The sequence below is a fragment of the Osmerus mordax genome, chromosome 22 (assembly GCF_038355195.1).
Source record: "Osmerus mordax isolate fOsmMor3 chromosome 22, fOsmMor3.pri, whole genome shotgun sequence".
In the NCBI taxonomy this organism is placed as follows: domain Eukaryota; kingdom Metazoa; phylum Chordata; class Actinopteri; order Osmeriformes; family Osmeridae; genus Osmerus; species Osmerus mordax.
Window position 1 is genome coordinate 8,532,494 of NC_090071.1, and position 15,021 is coordinate 8,547,514.

General features: G+C 40.1%; 1 protein-coding gene across 1 annotated transcript; it reads right to left on the bottom strand.

Moving 5' to 3' along the window:
* Positions 1-1,139: 1,139 nt before the first annotated feature.
* slitrk6 (SLIT and NTRK-like family, member 6) lies at positions 1,140-9,676 on the bottom strand. The gene is made up of 2 exons (XM_067260410.1): positions 9,633-9,676; positions 1,140-4,627 (listed from the first exon to the last, which is right to left on the bottom strand). The coding sequence occupies exon 2, from the start codon at positions 4,610-4,612 to the stop codon at positions 2,102-2,104; it is 2,511 nt and encodes an 836-aa protein (XP_067116511.1). The 5' UTR covers positions 4,613-4,627; positions 9,633-9,676; the 3' UTR covers positions 1,140-2,101.
* Positions 9,677-15,021: the final 5,345 nt, after the last annotated feature.

Genomic DNA, 15,021 nt, shown 5'->3' on the forward strand with positions numbered 1-15,021 from the left:
TAAAGGTAGAGCCTGTTAGACAAGTATCACTGTACATATACATAATTCAGGTGCTCAAATATGTTTACATGAAAAAGACCATATTTCTTCCAGAAGGGGGGAGAAACATTAAGTCTTTTTGACGTTAACCACAGAATTGCTGAAATATTAACGGGCACTAGGATTCATAGACACAAAACAAAGAAAACATTTCCTCAGAGTGAACATTGCTTTGCACTTTACTAAATGTCACAACCAAGGCCTACAGGGCACATTTCCTTTAACTCTCAAAGGACACCAATCCCAATGCTTCCAGTTGGGTCCACACACCAGTCTCAGTCCACTGAAGAAGGCCTGCATGCATCCTCTGATACATCAATTATGATGGGTAATGGATTGACTGGAACAGGAAGTGAAGCACTAGGGAGGAGGAATATGGAAGTTGTGAGGAGAGCGGTACAGGGGGAATTATACAGCCATTGTTGTGTAGTAATTAAGTACTGTGGATAAGAGGGGGCTAGGGCTGAGGGGTGAGGGGGCTGAGGGGTGAGGGGGCTGAGGGGTGAGGGGGCTGAGGGGTGAGGGGGCTGAGGGGTGAGGGGGCTGAGGGGTGAGGGCGGTGGGGCTGTACCACAGACTTTATTTGCATGGCAAAAACCGGAAAGACTTGACATGCCACTTGGGTGAAACATGAGTGACTATGGCAGGAAGGCAATGTTGAGAGTAGATTTGTCACAAACTACATACTCTATACATTGCACCTCCATACTCTCAAAGGTCATCAGTCAAAATATATGATTAACTTAAAAGTATACTAGGTTTCACAGTTGTGAAAGGTATGCACCTTGACAGTAGACATTCAATATAATGAAGTGTATTTAACTGATAAAGATACCTAGACACGACAACCCCTCTACAGCATAGCAAACATCTGTCATGCAAGCAATGATGACTCATTTGGTGACATTTTGTATTTGCTTCAGAGCACTGAAATGACCAAAATAGACTAAAACTGAGTTATTGATGCAAGATCTTAATGACCATGCTAACCATCACGTAATACTTAAAACACATGAGGTAAGACATGTACAATAATACCAGGTTTGCAATATCATAATTTTATTTACATTTCATCAATTATAATCTGATCATAGCCTGTACAGCACAAAAGGCACACTAAAACAAAGATAAGTGAATAATTATGTACATCATATACAGAATAAATTATCTAAATTTTAACAAAGGTTGTAGAGTGATCACACCAACTAACTTACCAAAATCCATGTGTTTTAAAGCATGTTTCGAACAGTTATCATTATGGTCAGATTTGATTTGCAAAATGACAAAACATACACAAACTCAGACACACACAAGCACAAAGATGTCAGCGTGCACACACATGTACACACAGAGGATAACATAGAGGGCCTTACATCAGTGGCTGTGCTCCTTTGATAAAGGGAACACGCTAAAACAGTGTTGTTCAGCATTATGTTGATTGTCATGCACCATCTTGTAAATGGCGTTTGATTAGTGCAATGATTCTTTTTACCATAACAAGAATACTATATACTTTTACTGTATACTGTCCTTTTAAGTGCTAAGTTTACTCAAAACATATTGGTGATAACACATTTTTTACAACTGCCACAGGTTAGAATACAAAATAAGTATTGAAATAATAATATGGTTAACTGGTAAAACTCACCACCAAAAAAGGTCTAGAACCATAGGTACCCAAAATACACCTTGGCATGGTTATGAGTCTATGGCACATGGAGCATGCTGACTATGGCATATGATTATATCAGCCTGGCAAAATTGATGGAAAATGTCCAGGCCAGCCAAATGTCAAAGGAGTAACCGTTACACATACCCTAAAAATAGTTTTACTCCAAATACCAAAATTCTATATTTGGCCAACACAGTATGTTATCACCCAGACAAAGTGCTGTCTATAAATAACAAGAAAATAGACTGAGTATACATTCTGTGCTACGAATAAATTGTGCTGCTTGTGAATCCAATAATGCTATGTTTTATTTGTCATATGGTGTGAAAACGGCAATTGGAAAAGGCACTTATCATGTTAAAAATAAACCCCTTTATTTCTTGTCCTTTTTCAGTTAAATTGAGTTTGATGCTCCAGTACCTCTAAATAATCGGGCTCAGTGTGTAAGTTAGCTTTGAGTTCAAAGTACTCGTTTTTAGTTTGCTCAACCATGACCTTGCGTGGTCTTGAGTACATAAGTGTCTCCATTAATTTCAGCTCCTCTTGGTGTCCTGGGACCTGAATCTCCACAGCAGATTGCAGCTGGGTCATATTTTTCCTGAGGTACTCTGTAATTCCAAGCTGCTGTAGCTCTTTCTCCCTCTCTAGTATGTTCTTGTAGAGCGAGTTTGCGTCCCCAAGGGTGACAAACTCGGCTGGACACTCGACTGGCACGGCTCTGAACTTCACATTGGACCCTGTGAGAGGGGACATATTCTCTCTTTCCATGATGCTCCGGCATACATGCTTGGAGGGTTCTTCCACGTCGTAATCCAGGTCCGACTCGTGTTCTTTGTGTTGAGCGCAGTATGTAGGGTTGCGGCAGATCTGGACGATGGGACTGTGTGAGCGTTCCTCATACATGGTGCCCCCGGTCCTCTGTGTCAAGGTGTGGTGGGTGGTTTTCTGGCCGTACATGCTGTAATGCAAGTGGATGGGACTGCTGTTCTCCCGCGGCTGCTCCTCGGCCTGCTTCTTCTTGGCTCTTCTTCGCCGACGATGCACGATGAACACCACGATCCCCGCCGAAAAGAAAATGACCACGAGGAAGAGTACAAGCAGGCTGAGGATGAGGACAGAGAGCGGAACAGTGTCCGTGAGGGAGCTGAAGAAGCCTCTCGAAGCCAGGTCGGGCCCCAGCGTGGTTGATGCCTCGTCCACATCCGGACGTAAAGAGTAAAACGTCACCAGGCCAGGGCACAGCAGCTCGTGTCTCAGCAATCTCAAATCGGCTGAGGTAACTTTCCTTGGGGTGTGACACAAAATGGAGCCTGCAACTGTGTCTTTTCTGAGCTTCTCCACCCACTGTTTGAGACTGACTAAATCACAGCTGCAGTCCCATGGGTTGTCCTCCAAATAGATCTGTTCTAAAGACTCAAGCTGGTCCAGCACGTTGCTGACTTGCAAGTGCATAAGTAGATTTTTCCTCAGATTCAGTTTGGTAAGGGGTACATTGCGGAATATTTGTAGTGGGAGTGAAGTAAGCTGATTGTTATTCAAAGACAAGAGCTTTAGATTTGGCAAAGCATTAAAAGCACCAGGAGCAATGTCTTTGATGATATTATATTCCAAATACAGGTATTCAAGGTTGTGGAGCCCAACAAACATGGTGGGGTAAAGTTTTTCAAGCCTGTTACCATTAAGGTACAGTTTTTTCAGATTGCTTAGGCTGAGAAAAGTTTCATTGTCTATGTAATCAATGCGGTTGTTAGCTAAATTGAGCAATTCCAAACTATCATATGTGACAAAATCATATTTCAACAGTTTCTGAATCATGTTGCCTGTCAAGACAAGCTTGGTGGGGCTTTGCTGAAGTATTCCAATATCTGAAATCCTCTGAATTCCTCTGTCCTGACAATGCATCAAAAACCCAGCCACAGGGTGATTATGACAAGAGCACTGCTCAACACAAGGACTCTCTGGAGTAGGAGCTGGCGTTGGGAGCTTGGCATCATCCTTGGCATCCATCAGCTTTGGAATCTGAGCCACTTTGGAAGACGGCGTGACCACCATGTCCAGAGACTTGGAAGGCTCTTCCAAGTTGATATCAGCATGGGATGGACAGAGCACATCACGTCGGACTTTGGCCAGGATGGTGCCTCTGAGGTGGTGGGGGCTGTTGCAGATAACCTCCCCAATGGCTGACTGGGCTCTCATGTTCTCCATCCAAATCTTCAGATGGAGGATCTCACAGTCGCACACCCAGTCATTGTCTTCAAGAAGGAGTTCCATAATACGTCCAATGTGCTCCAGGAACCCCACATATGGCAGTGTCTGAATCTGATTACCACGCAGGTCCAAATGGGTTAGTGGTACAAACCGGAAGATGTTGGCGGGCAGAAACTCAATGGTATTGTCATTGAGAATCAGAACTTTGAGACGGATAAGTTTGTTGAATGCCCCGGGTTCAATTACATGGATGGAGTTTGTGTCAGCCTGGAGAAATTCCAAATTTACCAAGCCATGAAAAGTGTCTTCTTTCAGGGTGACCAGAAAATTGCTATTAATGTGAAGCTTCTTCAGTGAGCCAAGTGCACTAAATACTCCTGGTTCTAGCTCTTGAATACTGTTAGCCCCAAGATGCAGTGATAGTGCATTCTTAAGACCTTCCATGTCCTCTGCACGTAACTCCACCAAATCATTTTTGTACAGATTCAGGTGGAAGGGTATATCTGACTGCACTTTGATTTGTGAGATTTTGCTGATGTTTCTCTGCTCACAGTTAAGATGCAGGATGCCATCTTTTTCTTCACAGGTACACAAAGAGTCGCAGCATTCGCTCAGAGATGCCTTGGAGGGCTGAATGTCTTGGGAACTAGCAGCAGCAAAAAACAAGCAAAGGAAAATAATGCAGGGCAGCATTTCTGTCTGAAGTATCTGTAGAGAGAGAAAAAGGGAAATATGTTAACAAAATGTGTTCAGTAGAAGAAAATCATGGATAAAATAATTGATAAAATATACAGTGCCAATATTAATCATTATTGTTAATTATTAAAACAAGTTGATGTTGACTTGGTGATGTCCCAGAAAATCATTTTCATAAAATAAACAGTGTGAGCCTAACCCATATAGCCCACACTTCAGATCATGCATGATGCAGCGGAATTGATTTTAATCCTTATCTAATCTTCCGGAATTAATTATCTAATATGTATGCCATTTCAAGTCAAAAAGAATTTGGGGGAACTTATAACTTATAATTATATATATATGTAAGTGTTATGTGCACGACATTGTGCAATACCTCTTGGAGGGAAATGGAGAGGGTATTGCAATAATGAAACATGGCAAGTGTGTCCGGTTTACATCACCACATCTATACACTCGAGGTCATGTATGAATCATGATGGGGTTTCAAAGATACTGCACCATTGGGTATATCCTAGACGCTACATATTTGCAACGGTATTAAATGTTATCATCATATATATGATGATATATGTGTGATCAGAGTATATCTCAGAATTTCCTTCAACCACATTGACATTTACTGTAGGCTAGAATGGTGGATCGAGTGTTTTGTGCGATATGACAGGCCTGGGTGTATGACAGCTCTGTGCTGCATTGGTGTACAAAAATGACACTGATCAAAGACTGACGCTGCCTAACCCATCAGGGTGGGGGTGGAGGTAAAAATACATACGCACAGTACAGTGTGAAGAAAACCCTATTGACAAATGACTGTGCACATCACACACTGTGTGATGGGAAGAACAAGCAGCTCAACTGTCTCACTCCTATTTTCTGAACCAAAACTTGTTCTTGCTTCTGGTGAGGCAACTACACAATTCAATTAGAGGCCAGTGAAGCCTTATAATATCTGCTCATGCATGTAAGCATGGCCAACACGTAAGCAAGCATTCACTGTTCGTGAAGGAGAATACAGAAAAAAGAATAACTCGATGAACATCACATACCGAGAAAGAAAAGAACAAGAAGAATTTCCTGATATAGAAAGTATGTCCCTGATCCCCTGCAGGCTTCTAGTACACACAATGAGTCTGTGCCATTTATGACCGCATAAATAATAGGCCTTCCACTCTTTAATATCTATCCCAACATGATAACTGATGTTAAGTGTTGAAAAGACTGGGGATTTCTTGTGTTTTAGGGCCATCAAAACTGTTACATGCCTCATGGAGGGTATAATAGAATGTAGCTGAGTCACATGTACCCTTTATAAACTGTCCATGGCTCTCCGCTAAATGACACATAATAAAGCTTTTGCCTTCTCCATCGCCGAGAAACTATGCGCCATAAACTGTTTGTCCGTTCAAATTGATCAAATTTGTTGTGAGTGATGCATCTAATACTTCCGCACCCAGAGCAGTGCAGATGGTGCTGACATTGCTTAGTGGAGTCATCATCACCGCAGGGGGACGACAGCCACGCGGGGACGTCAATCACGATCACACGTGCTTGCTCGGTCCAAGAACAGGTTTTTTTTGTGGGGGGGGGGGGAGGGGCGGCGGGGGGACGGACGGACGGACGACCTCGCTACACACTGCATACAAGATGCTGTAGTGTGTTCCTCTATAAGGCTGCTTATATAAAAGGCTTCTGTGCTCTACTCTGAATCTCAAACATTCTATTTTTATAGATGGGATTATCTTGCTAGTGCTACCCTACCTTACCACTAAGACACCCTATTTGCCCAATGAGTAATTCGGTCATTTTAAATTGATGATGCCATGCTTAAATTCTTCCATCTTCACCCCAATGAGGTTCTAGAGTGATGGTGCCTTGTGCCAACATCATGCTTCATGCCAAATTTATTTTGTCTCTGTCAGGCTATTTCTTTCAGAACAGATGTTGAAAATCACGCAATGTCAAGTATTCCTTTCATTATGTATTCCAGCAACTATGGCACGCCAACACACCATTGACGGTATGCACTGTCAGAGACACACAAGTTTACATGTCTTCACATAAGATCACGTCAGCTTCGAGCTCATTTCGGTCACGTAGCTATGCTGACCAAAGCTAAGAGCTGGACACCCGATGAGATGTTTATTTTGTCCTGATACTGTAGACTAAGCACCTCCATGGATACGTGTGGGAATGCTGTAGCACACATTGTCGCTGTGCGCCCGGCTGGTGGGCCTCCCTCACTGACAGTGAGCTTATCCACGATAAGCTAATAATAGCATCACAACAGGGGGCACACGGCTCCCTTGGTGAGCGCAGAGGGGTTCACTTCAAATGATCTGTTTAACTAATTTGATGCAATTAATTCACAATAATTAGCAGCCGTATACTTAAAGCGGCATTCAATATGTTAATAATTTATTAAATAGGACATAAATGTGCAGATGATGTACTGGAATAACTTGTATCTGTGCTGTCTCAGGTCTCTGCATTGGGCAGCTTGGGAAGGACCTAGAGTCCAATCTCCAGACAGTTGAACTTGGTTTTTGATTTGTTGACTTGATTTGTCTTCCTGGACATGTAAACTGGAAAAGTAGTTTTCAAATATACAAACTGTGAGGAGAGCTTTGATCAATTGCACCTCAGCCATTTGGAAGTAGCTGATTAAGCCAAGGTCTGGTGCATAACGGGAACAAGGTTCAAATAAATTCTCAATCTGGCTGCCAGCTATTTTATAAGACTTGTTAGATAAAACTATTCTAGAATTTCACACATATACAGAGCTAGTTACTGAATAATAGAGTACCCATAATTTGTCTTGTCTTTAATTTGGTCACTGAGATTAATGAATATACAGTAGAACTACTAAGCCTGATGGTATTAAGCTGATGACAAAACCATGCCTGGCAAGACAAATAACATGTCTCATAACAGACTTTAAATACAGCAATACATTTGACCAATCAGTGTTCTACTTTCAAACATACAAGGTCAAAAAAACTCTGGACACATACAATAATTATGATTTAGTAAAAAACAAGATATTTGTCAGTAGTTCCTAAAACTCTAAGCTGTGTAGATTTACAACAAGCCAAATCACAATGAAGTCTTTTATAGCCACAACATCAATAATCTTTGTGTACAATACATCGATGACATTCTCTCACAGGCGAAATAACAACAGTCAGATTCAAAATTAAGCCTATTATTTGCACAGCTGTTGAATTAGTAAATATTAAACTCAGTGTATCCCTCTTCTCTCTCTTAAAATATGTTGAAAACCATAGCGTAAACATTTATGTCCTCCTTATTTTTTACACTGGGATGACATCAATGTTTCTCTATTTCGAGGTGGCCAACAGCTCCAGCTTTTAAATGTGTTAACGCTGCAAAACTAATGTGTATTCGGAAGGAAGGTGGGGTACAACTGGGGTATTTCACCTCTATTTGTGAGTGGAACCGCACATTATGTGCTGCTGTACACTAATGTGACTTCTGTAGAGGACCCTGCAATGTTCCCAGGCCAATTACTGAAGGACAGGACACTTCTCTTTTCCACTGTATCGGAAGTGATGTGGCTGCCCTACAGGGATACCACTACACCCACATATCTATATAGATGTGCATGGCCCTCAGTCTCACAGACGATGGATAATAATTACTGCATTCGCCCACTCAAAGCAACAAAGGTCACTTGCTGTTCCTTTCAGCTTGTCTAATGTACTTGTGTGTGTTTTTTAGTTCTTCAGAAGAAGAAAAAAAGAAGGGACAAGACATGAATCTGTGCTGAAATATCCCAGTATGGAATGAGTTTTAACTTTCAATGCAGTCTATTATTGTGTTTTGTAGTGAACAGATGCTAAATGTTTTCTCCACATGAGAATTTGCATGATCTCATTTGCATGTGAGACATATGGTTAGGTGGCTTTTACGAAATATGGTCTAAAGCCCCGAGACAAATTCACAAATTCTAGGTCTATTAGAAAATCTATTTTCTAAATCTAGATACAAACATATGCATTGTTTTGGTTCTCATCCTCAAAGTATTCATAGCCTTCCTGACTGCATGTTAAGTAAAAAAAAAAAGAGAAAGAATAAAGACAACAAAAATAAGGAATTAGCTCAGCTGTTCAAAAAAGTGGATTTGTGACAGTCATTCAATTATGGGCAACACTTTACATGAAGGGCGTTACTATGTGGTGGCAGTATAGAATAATCAAAAAGTGTGAGAAGGTACAGAAGAGGGGTGTAATGGATAAGTGGATATTGTAAAGGGGCAGTTGAAGGTTGTGTTGTAAAAACAAGTTACCCCTGAAAACCCCAACCTCCCTCATATCAAATTTCACTTCCCTTGTATTCCCTTGTACGCTAAAATGTTATAAAGTGTATGTAACTACAATGTTGTTCAGGTAGTATGGCAGTTAATGTAACCTTAAGGTAAAGTGCTACACCAATATGCATGATAAATGATAATACTTAATAGACAATGACTGTTACCAATGCCCTGGTGAGAGCACCCTGCAGTCTCTTGACATGTTCGCGATGCTATAGTATATTGCATGCAGACTTTACTTCACGGTGTGGCAGTGGGCCAGCCGAGCCAGCGGTAGGTGAACTTGCCAGCTTGCGCAGGGGGACCGTCTGCAAAAGCAGGCTGTCTTAACAAGTTTAATTGTACGTATAAAGTAAACCCACACAGCCTAGATTAACCTATATTATACTGCCAAGTACACATGATAAACGCAGAAACGTACACAATGTTAAAACCAGAGTATACTTATTCCGATGTAGTCTGGCAAAAACACCTATTAACTGTTAGAAAATTACCAGAGGCACAGGCTTTGCAGGTCGTATAATGATGCCTACTTTAGCTACTTCGAAAATGCCTCCATCATGGACATTTTTTTCGACATGATGAATGCATTAGGTAGGTCTAAAATAACCCTGTTGTGTTTCTAAAGAAGCAATAAAGTTACAAAAAATAAGTAATATTATTCTGCTGAAGTGTGCTTACCCGCAGTGCTAAGGGAGATACTGGGTAATCCAGAGGACGCCTGGGTTTAGAGAGGGTGACCATTTGGAGGCGCGCAGAATCGACGCATTAAAAGTAACCGCGAACACTTTATCTCAGTTTTACAGTTTCTTAGAGTCCATAAAAAAAATCTGTAACGTTGTAATCGTTTCGTACGTTGTATTCTCTTTATCAAGACAAAGACAGTGTATCGTTGATCTTAAAAAGTGTACATGGTTATTCCATGGGTAGTGCTCAAAAAACGGCACTAGTCCGCCTCCTTTTCCAAGGTAGTTTCTTTGGATGTAGTATCCCCTCACTTAATCACGTGTTTAATTTACAAATCAGTCTTCTGTGGCATAATGACCGGAACCCTATCTTACAAATGTCTTCTTTGAAAACACTGCTATCAGGCTGAACGACAGTGAGTGAGATTTCGGTTGAAATACCAGAGTGATATATTGGGAGTTCCTTCGCATTTGCATGCTTTCGAGCTACGGGAAATATCTTGTGTAGTATTCTGTTCTCCGGCTCCTCCTCCAGATGGGGTTCTGGCTATGGACCAGAGCACACACAGCACATCGTGAATGAAAGCTGGATGGCAAGTCACTTTCTCATTGGAACAATGTAACCTTGTGTGGCACCGTGTATCAAGGTTATGATGTACAGTATTGGAACCAGAAAAACCCTGAGGACTCAGTGTCCTATCACACAGTAATCCTAGGAGCCAATCTGATTCGTAGTGCCTCTATATTGACAGTTTACCACATTGGTCTGTGGTATGAAGTCTATATAGCCTAGAGTTCTTATTACTTTATCTGAACCATGCTCCGAATGGGCTAGATGTTCTGGTCAGTGATGCATAATCACGATAAGCATCTGGGTTTAGCTGATAACACTGTGGCTGTCCCCACTGCTGTCTGACAGTGACAGAGGGGACGTTGACAACTTTAAAAAAACAATATTGTTTGTTTTCACTTTACTCTTGTCATTGTATGTGACAGGGTGTTAAGGATATTTGGATTATTCTTAGTACTGCGGTGGGAAATTTAGAATATTTCTGAATTTGCATGTGTTGGATTTGGTAATCTATCAATGGACACCACCTCACATCTCCATATTCATAATATAGAGGGAACTTCGATATGAACAAAAATCTTTAAGAAAGATGATTTAGACATATTTTGTGTAATGATCGACTGATATGAATGAACCTCCTCATTGTTCTTACTTACAGCATAAATATACAGGATACTGTGCTTAGACAACACAATAATTTGTGCACAAGGCTACTTTTTTCATTCATGCATGTACTCAAATTCTGACAATCTAATCCTCAAATGTACACCACAAATGTTACTTATCTCTATTCCTTTTTCAAACATGTTACAGTATATGTTTCATACACGTCCCACATGCTAAAATGCCAAAACACTGCAGTTTGATGTTAAAGAGGACACACTGCCCAAAATCCTCTTTTGTATACTTGACAGAAAGAAAGTCACACAAATAAAACAATAACATGAAATCCTGTCCCAATAAATTGATATTTCCCAAGATGATGTGAAAATAATACTTTATGGATGTGAATTCAATAGGCTAAAGTCATCAGAGATCACAATAATTGCTCTCCCAGATGTCAACATTTGTATTTTTGGCCATTCTTGTCCAGCAATATTCACTTTATTTCCAAAATGCTGAAGATTTGCAAGCACTTGATGGCAAGAACTGCTGGAAGTCAAGAACCCTGCTGGTTTTGCTCTGTGGGATACGAGGTGACATAGAAGTCTCTCTCTCTCTCCCCCTCTCACAGGCTTCCTCTCAAAAAACCTGTCAAGAATGTACGAAGACATTAAAATGCTGTCTTTTTATGTGTCCCTTGTCTAAATGTCTAAAGGTGAAGGTTCAAGTGAGTGGATGTAGACATGCTGATTCTTCTATATGCAAGTTGGTACATGACAGATTATTTAGTGAAAGTGGACTGCACGTGTCTTGTTCTTGTTTCTTGGTATAGGTACATGCTCATGACACAATTAGGATAATTCCTTGGACCACTTTCAAGGTGCTGCCTTGGACAAACATCTTTGAGGTAAAGAGGTACGTATGTTTTCTTCTTGATGAAAGATGAACAAACAAAACTCAGGTTCCAACTTGTACTCCTAATGTGTACGGTATGAACTAGTTTAACCTGTCTTGTGAGAGTTGTGCAATCAGAAGTTGTATAATGCTTTTGATTATATTTTTTTTTACAGTTTATGTGGTTTGGCTGATTTATGGTTGTAATAATGTGCTTGTTTACTACTGTGCAGTGCTTCTCTGACCACAAAAACTCAAATCAAAACATGACTGAATCGGAAATTAAACATACGTATATTTTTTTTTCTTTTAAAACACAATAATCTGCTTCATTATCATTATTAGTTCAAAATGTTTGATCATGTTTGAAGTAAAAGTTTATGACTTACCTTTATACAAAATGAAGAATTTGCAGCTCAGTGTCAACAACTTCACAAAGGATTCCAGACCTACATGCCCCAACCTGTATTGGAATGTGGACCTTTCAATCATTGCAACTCTAGCCTTTTTCTGTCCAAATTCTTACTTGAGATATGTGTGCATGTGTCAAACTTTCACACAGTTTCATGTACTGTAAAGCTACATACCCAGCTGTAGATTTTTGAGTCATTCGCATATTTTACAGATTATTCATGCAAACGACTGTCTCATTTATTGGCCGTGCTTAGTCATCAATGGGAAAGGTCAGTCTCAGGCATATATATATCACAGTTAAGACAAGAAAAAGGAAGATGGGATGAAGATACTTTTCTTATTTAACTCAAAACCTCTGTCTACAGGTTTGAAAAACAGTTATGACTGTGAAGTATGCAGTGTTCTATAACAGTTCCCAATGGCCACAGCCTAGCCTTGAAATACTGTATATCTCAGAAGCGCTGTTTGTTGACAGGTATGATCGTTATGGTTCTAAGTATGAAGTGTTCCGTAGCAGCTCCTAGTGCCCCATAACATTCAAACTCTAACAATTTAGATTGTTGTTTCAAATCATTCTGAATCTGTATTATCTGAAGTACGTGGAAAAGGTTCATGTGATAACGAAAACTTGTTTGTTGATTGTTATGCATGCCTAGCTCAAAAGTTCAAAGGGAAAATCCTTCTCCCGTTATTTCATGTGTTTCCCAGGACAAACGTGTCCCCAAATTCCTTTTTCTCTGAGTTTCATCGTTCAAACATGTTGTATTTATGAAGTATTGTTGTTCTGTCAGCTATGTGTGCTGGCATTTGTGGGTTATCAGTGATGTTGGAAGTCTGTTGGGGTATACTGTAATCGTCAACAAGATAAAACTTAAAAAAATATTGTACAGTATGTTTATCTGTAAACAGACAATACAGATAAAAGGGTTCACAAACAGATGCTTCTTTGTGTAAATAAACATTTAGAATAGGTGACCTGTTCTCTAAAAAGTATCACTTTCTGAAACAAAGTATGTCATTTGCTTATCTTTTAAAACTGGGACTTTAAATCTTGAAGAATTCAAAAGAAAGTGAGTTTTCCTATAATCACATAGAAAACCCACAACATGTTGAGAAACCTTGGTGAGAGTTCAGAAGTGCAATTTTCTGGGGCAGATGTGCGGAGAATTGCAAATGAGGTGTATCTTGTATTTCTATGGTCAAACTGTTGTTTTTTTTATTGAACTTGTGAGCCTATGTAGTACAATGTGTTATTTATATGCAAGATATCTAGAACATGAGTCAAAGTTACTCATGGACAATATTGCAAAAAGGGTCTCATGTGATTGTGCAGAAGGAAGACTAGACAACACCTGTCTAACCTCTATATTCAAGAGACATTCATTTGATATAGCACCAGTGACTTCACCTGAGACCTGATACCTACCACGACTCCAAACAAACAGTGACTATACCTGGCAATATCCTGTTTATTGTTCATGAAGGGGCCATACCATAATTAAAATTGACCACCTTTCTTTGTCCATATACCATTGCACACCATCTATTGTATGTAATCCCCTTGTCTGCTTCTGCTTTATTTACATACTTTTTGTTCCTTTATCACCCTTTATCCCGTAGACAGGTTTTGGTGGTGACCTTCCGTGACCTAGTGTGGACAGAAGACTTGGTGAAGGAGGACAGCTTGTATCAGTCATAAAAAGGTCTGTATAGCTTGAGGGAACATCTTCCTCCCATATGCTCTCTCTCTCTCCCTGTCTTTTAGTTCAATTCCATGAGACCAATGTCAGAATCAGGATCAGAAAGGGTTTTAATCGGCATGAAAGTTTGCACAGACAAGGAATTTACTTTGTCAGGAAGGTGCATACATTCAACATAGAGGAATAGATCATAAATAAGTGGCGTAAGTTGTATCATGGAATCTGTCATTTGTAAACAGGTTTTCTTGGCTTTACTTGATATTGCATGACATAGTGTCCATATTATTTCATGCCTCACCACACATTTTTTTTCAATTATTTTCTAAATTGTGTATTTTGAAATAACCACCTATAGGACAACAAGACACATTTTCTTAGTGTACACTGCCCTCTCCTGGTAAATTGCAATATGAAGATGGCAGATTATTTGCAGAAAAACACAACAACAAAACAAAGTGCGTCCAAACTATTCCTGAATGGTCCATAAACCCTCCTTAAGTTCCATGAATCCTGACAAGGACTGGGATTTGAGCAATGTACAGCTGAACATGTACTTTGATACAGCACGTTCTAGAATATGATGCAGTTAATACAAAATGTATTCCTCCCTAGTCGTTAGATAATGTACTATATTAAACTTTAGCATATTAGTGAGAGCACAATTTAATCAATTGAACTTGCACATGTGATATTACCAAAAGTGATATTTTGGTAAAGAGAAGATATTGAAATGCTGCAAATGTGTTGAGTGAGAGTACAGGTACAAAGCGACTGAAAATATTTCTCCTTGTAAAGGTCATGTTCTGCTATCTGGTACAGATTGAATATACTGTATTACAAGAGAAGGCACAGCCATGTCAGCTTCTGTTTGACATAGATGTGTCGCCCTACCAAACAAGGCTTCCTTCACAATGCCCTTTTAGTCTTGAACTTTCCTTCTCCCATTTCATTTAAACTGCTGCTATAAAATACTACAAGATTTATGGAGGAGTTTGGAGCAGTTGGCAGTGGAGTCTCAAGTCTGTCTCCTCATGCAAGTTTCAAGTTTTTTATTGTGGTTTTTATTGTGTACACACAGTAGACTCGGGGCCTCTGCAGCAGGTCCACCTCCATTAGCAATTACCATCATCTGCCGACTGTGACCAGGAGCCTTACCCCAGAGACCCTCACTGTCACCCTGCTGAATCCAAATGCCTGGCTTT

Coding starts and splice junctions, on each gene's coding strand:
- slitrk6 (XM_067260410.1), bottom strand. CDS start 4,612: ATGCTGCCCTGCATTATTTTCCTTTGCTTGTTTTTTGCTGCTGCTAGT.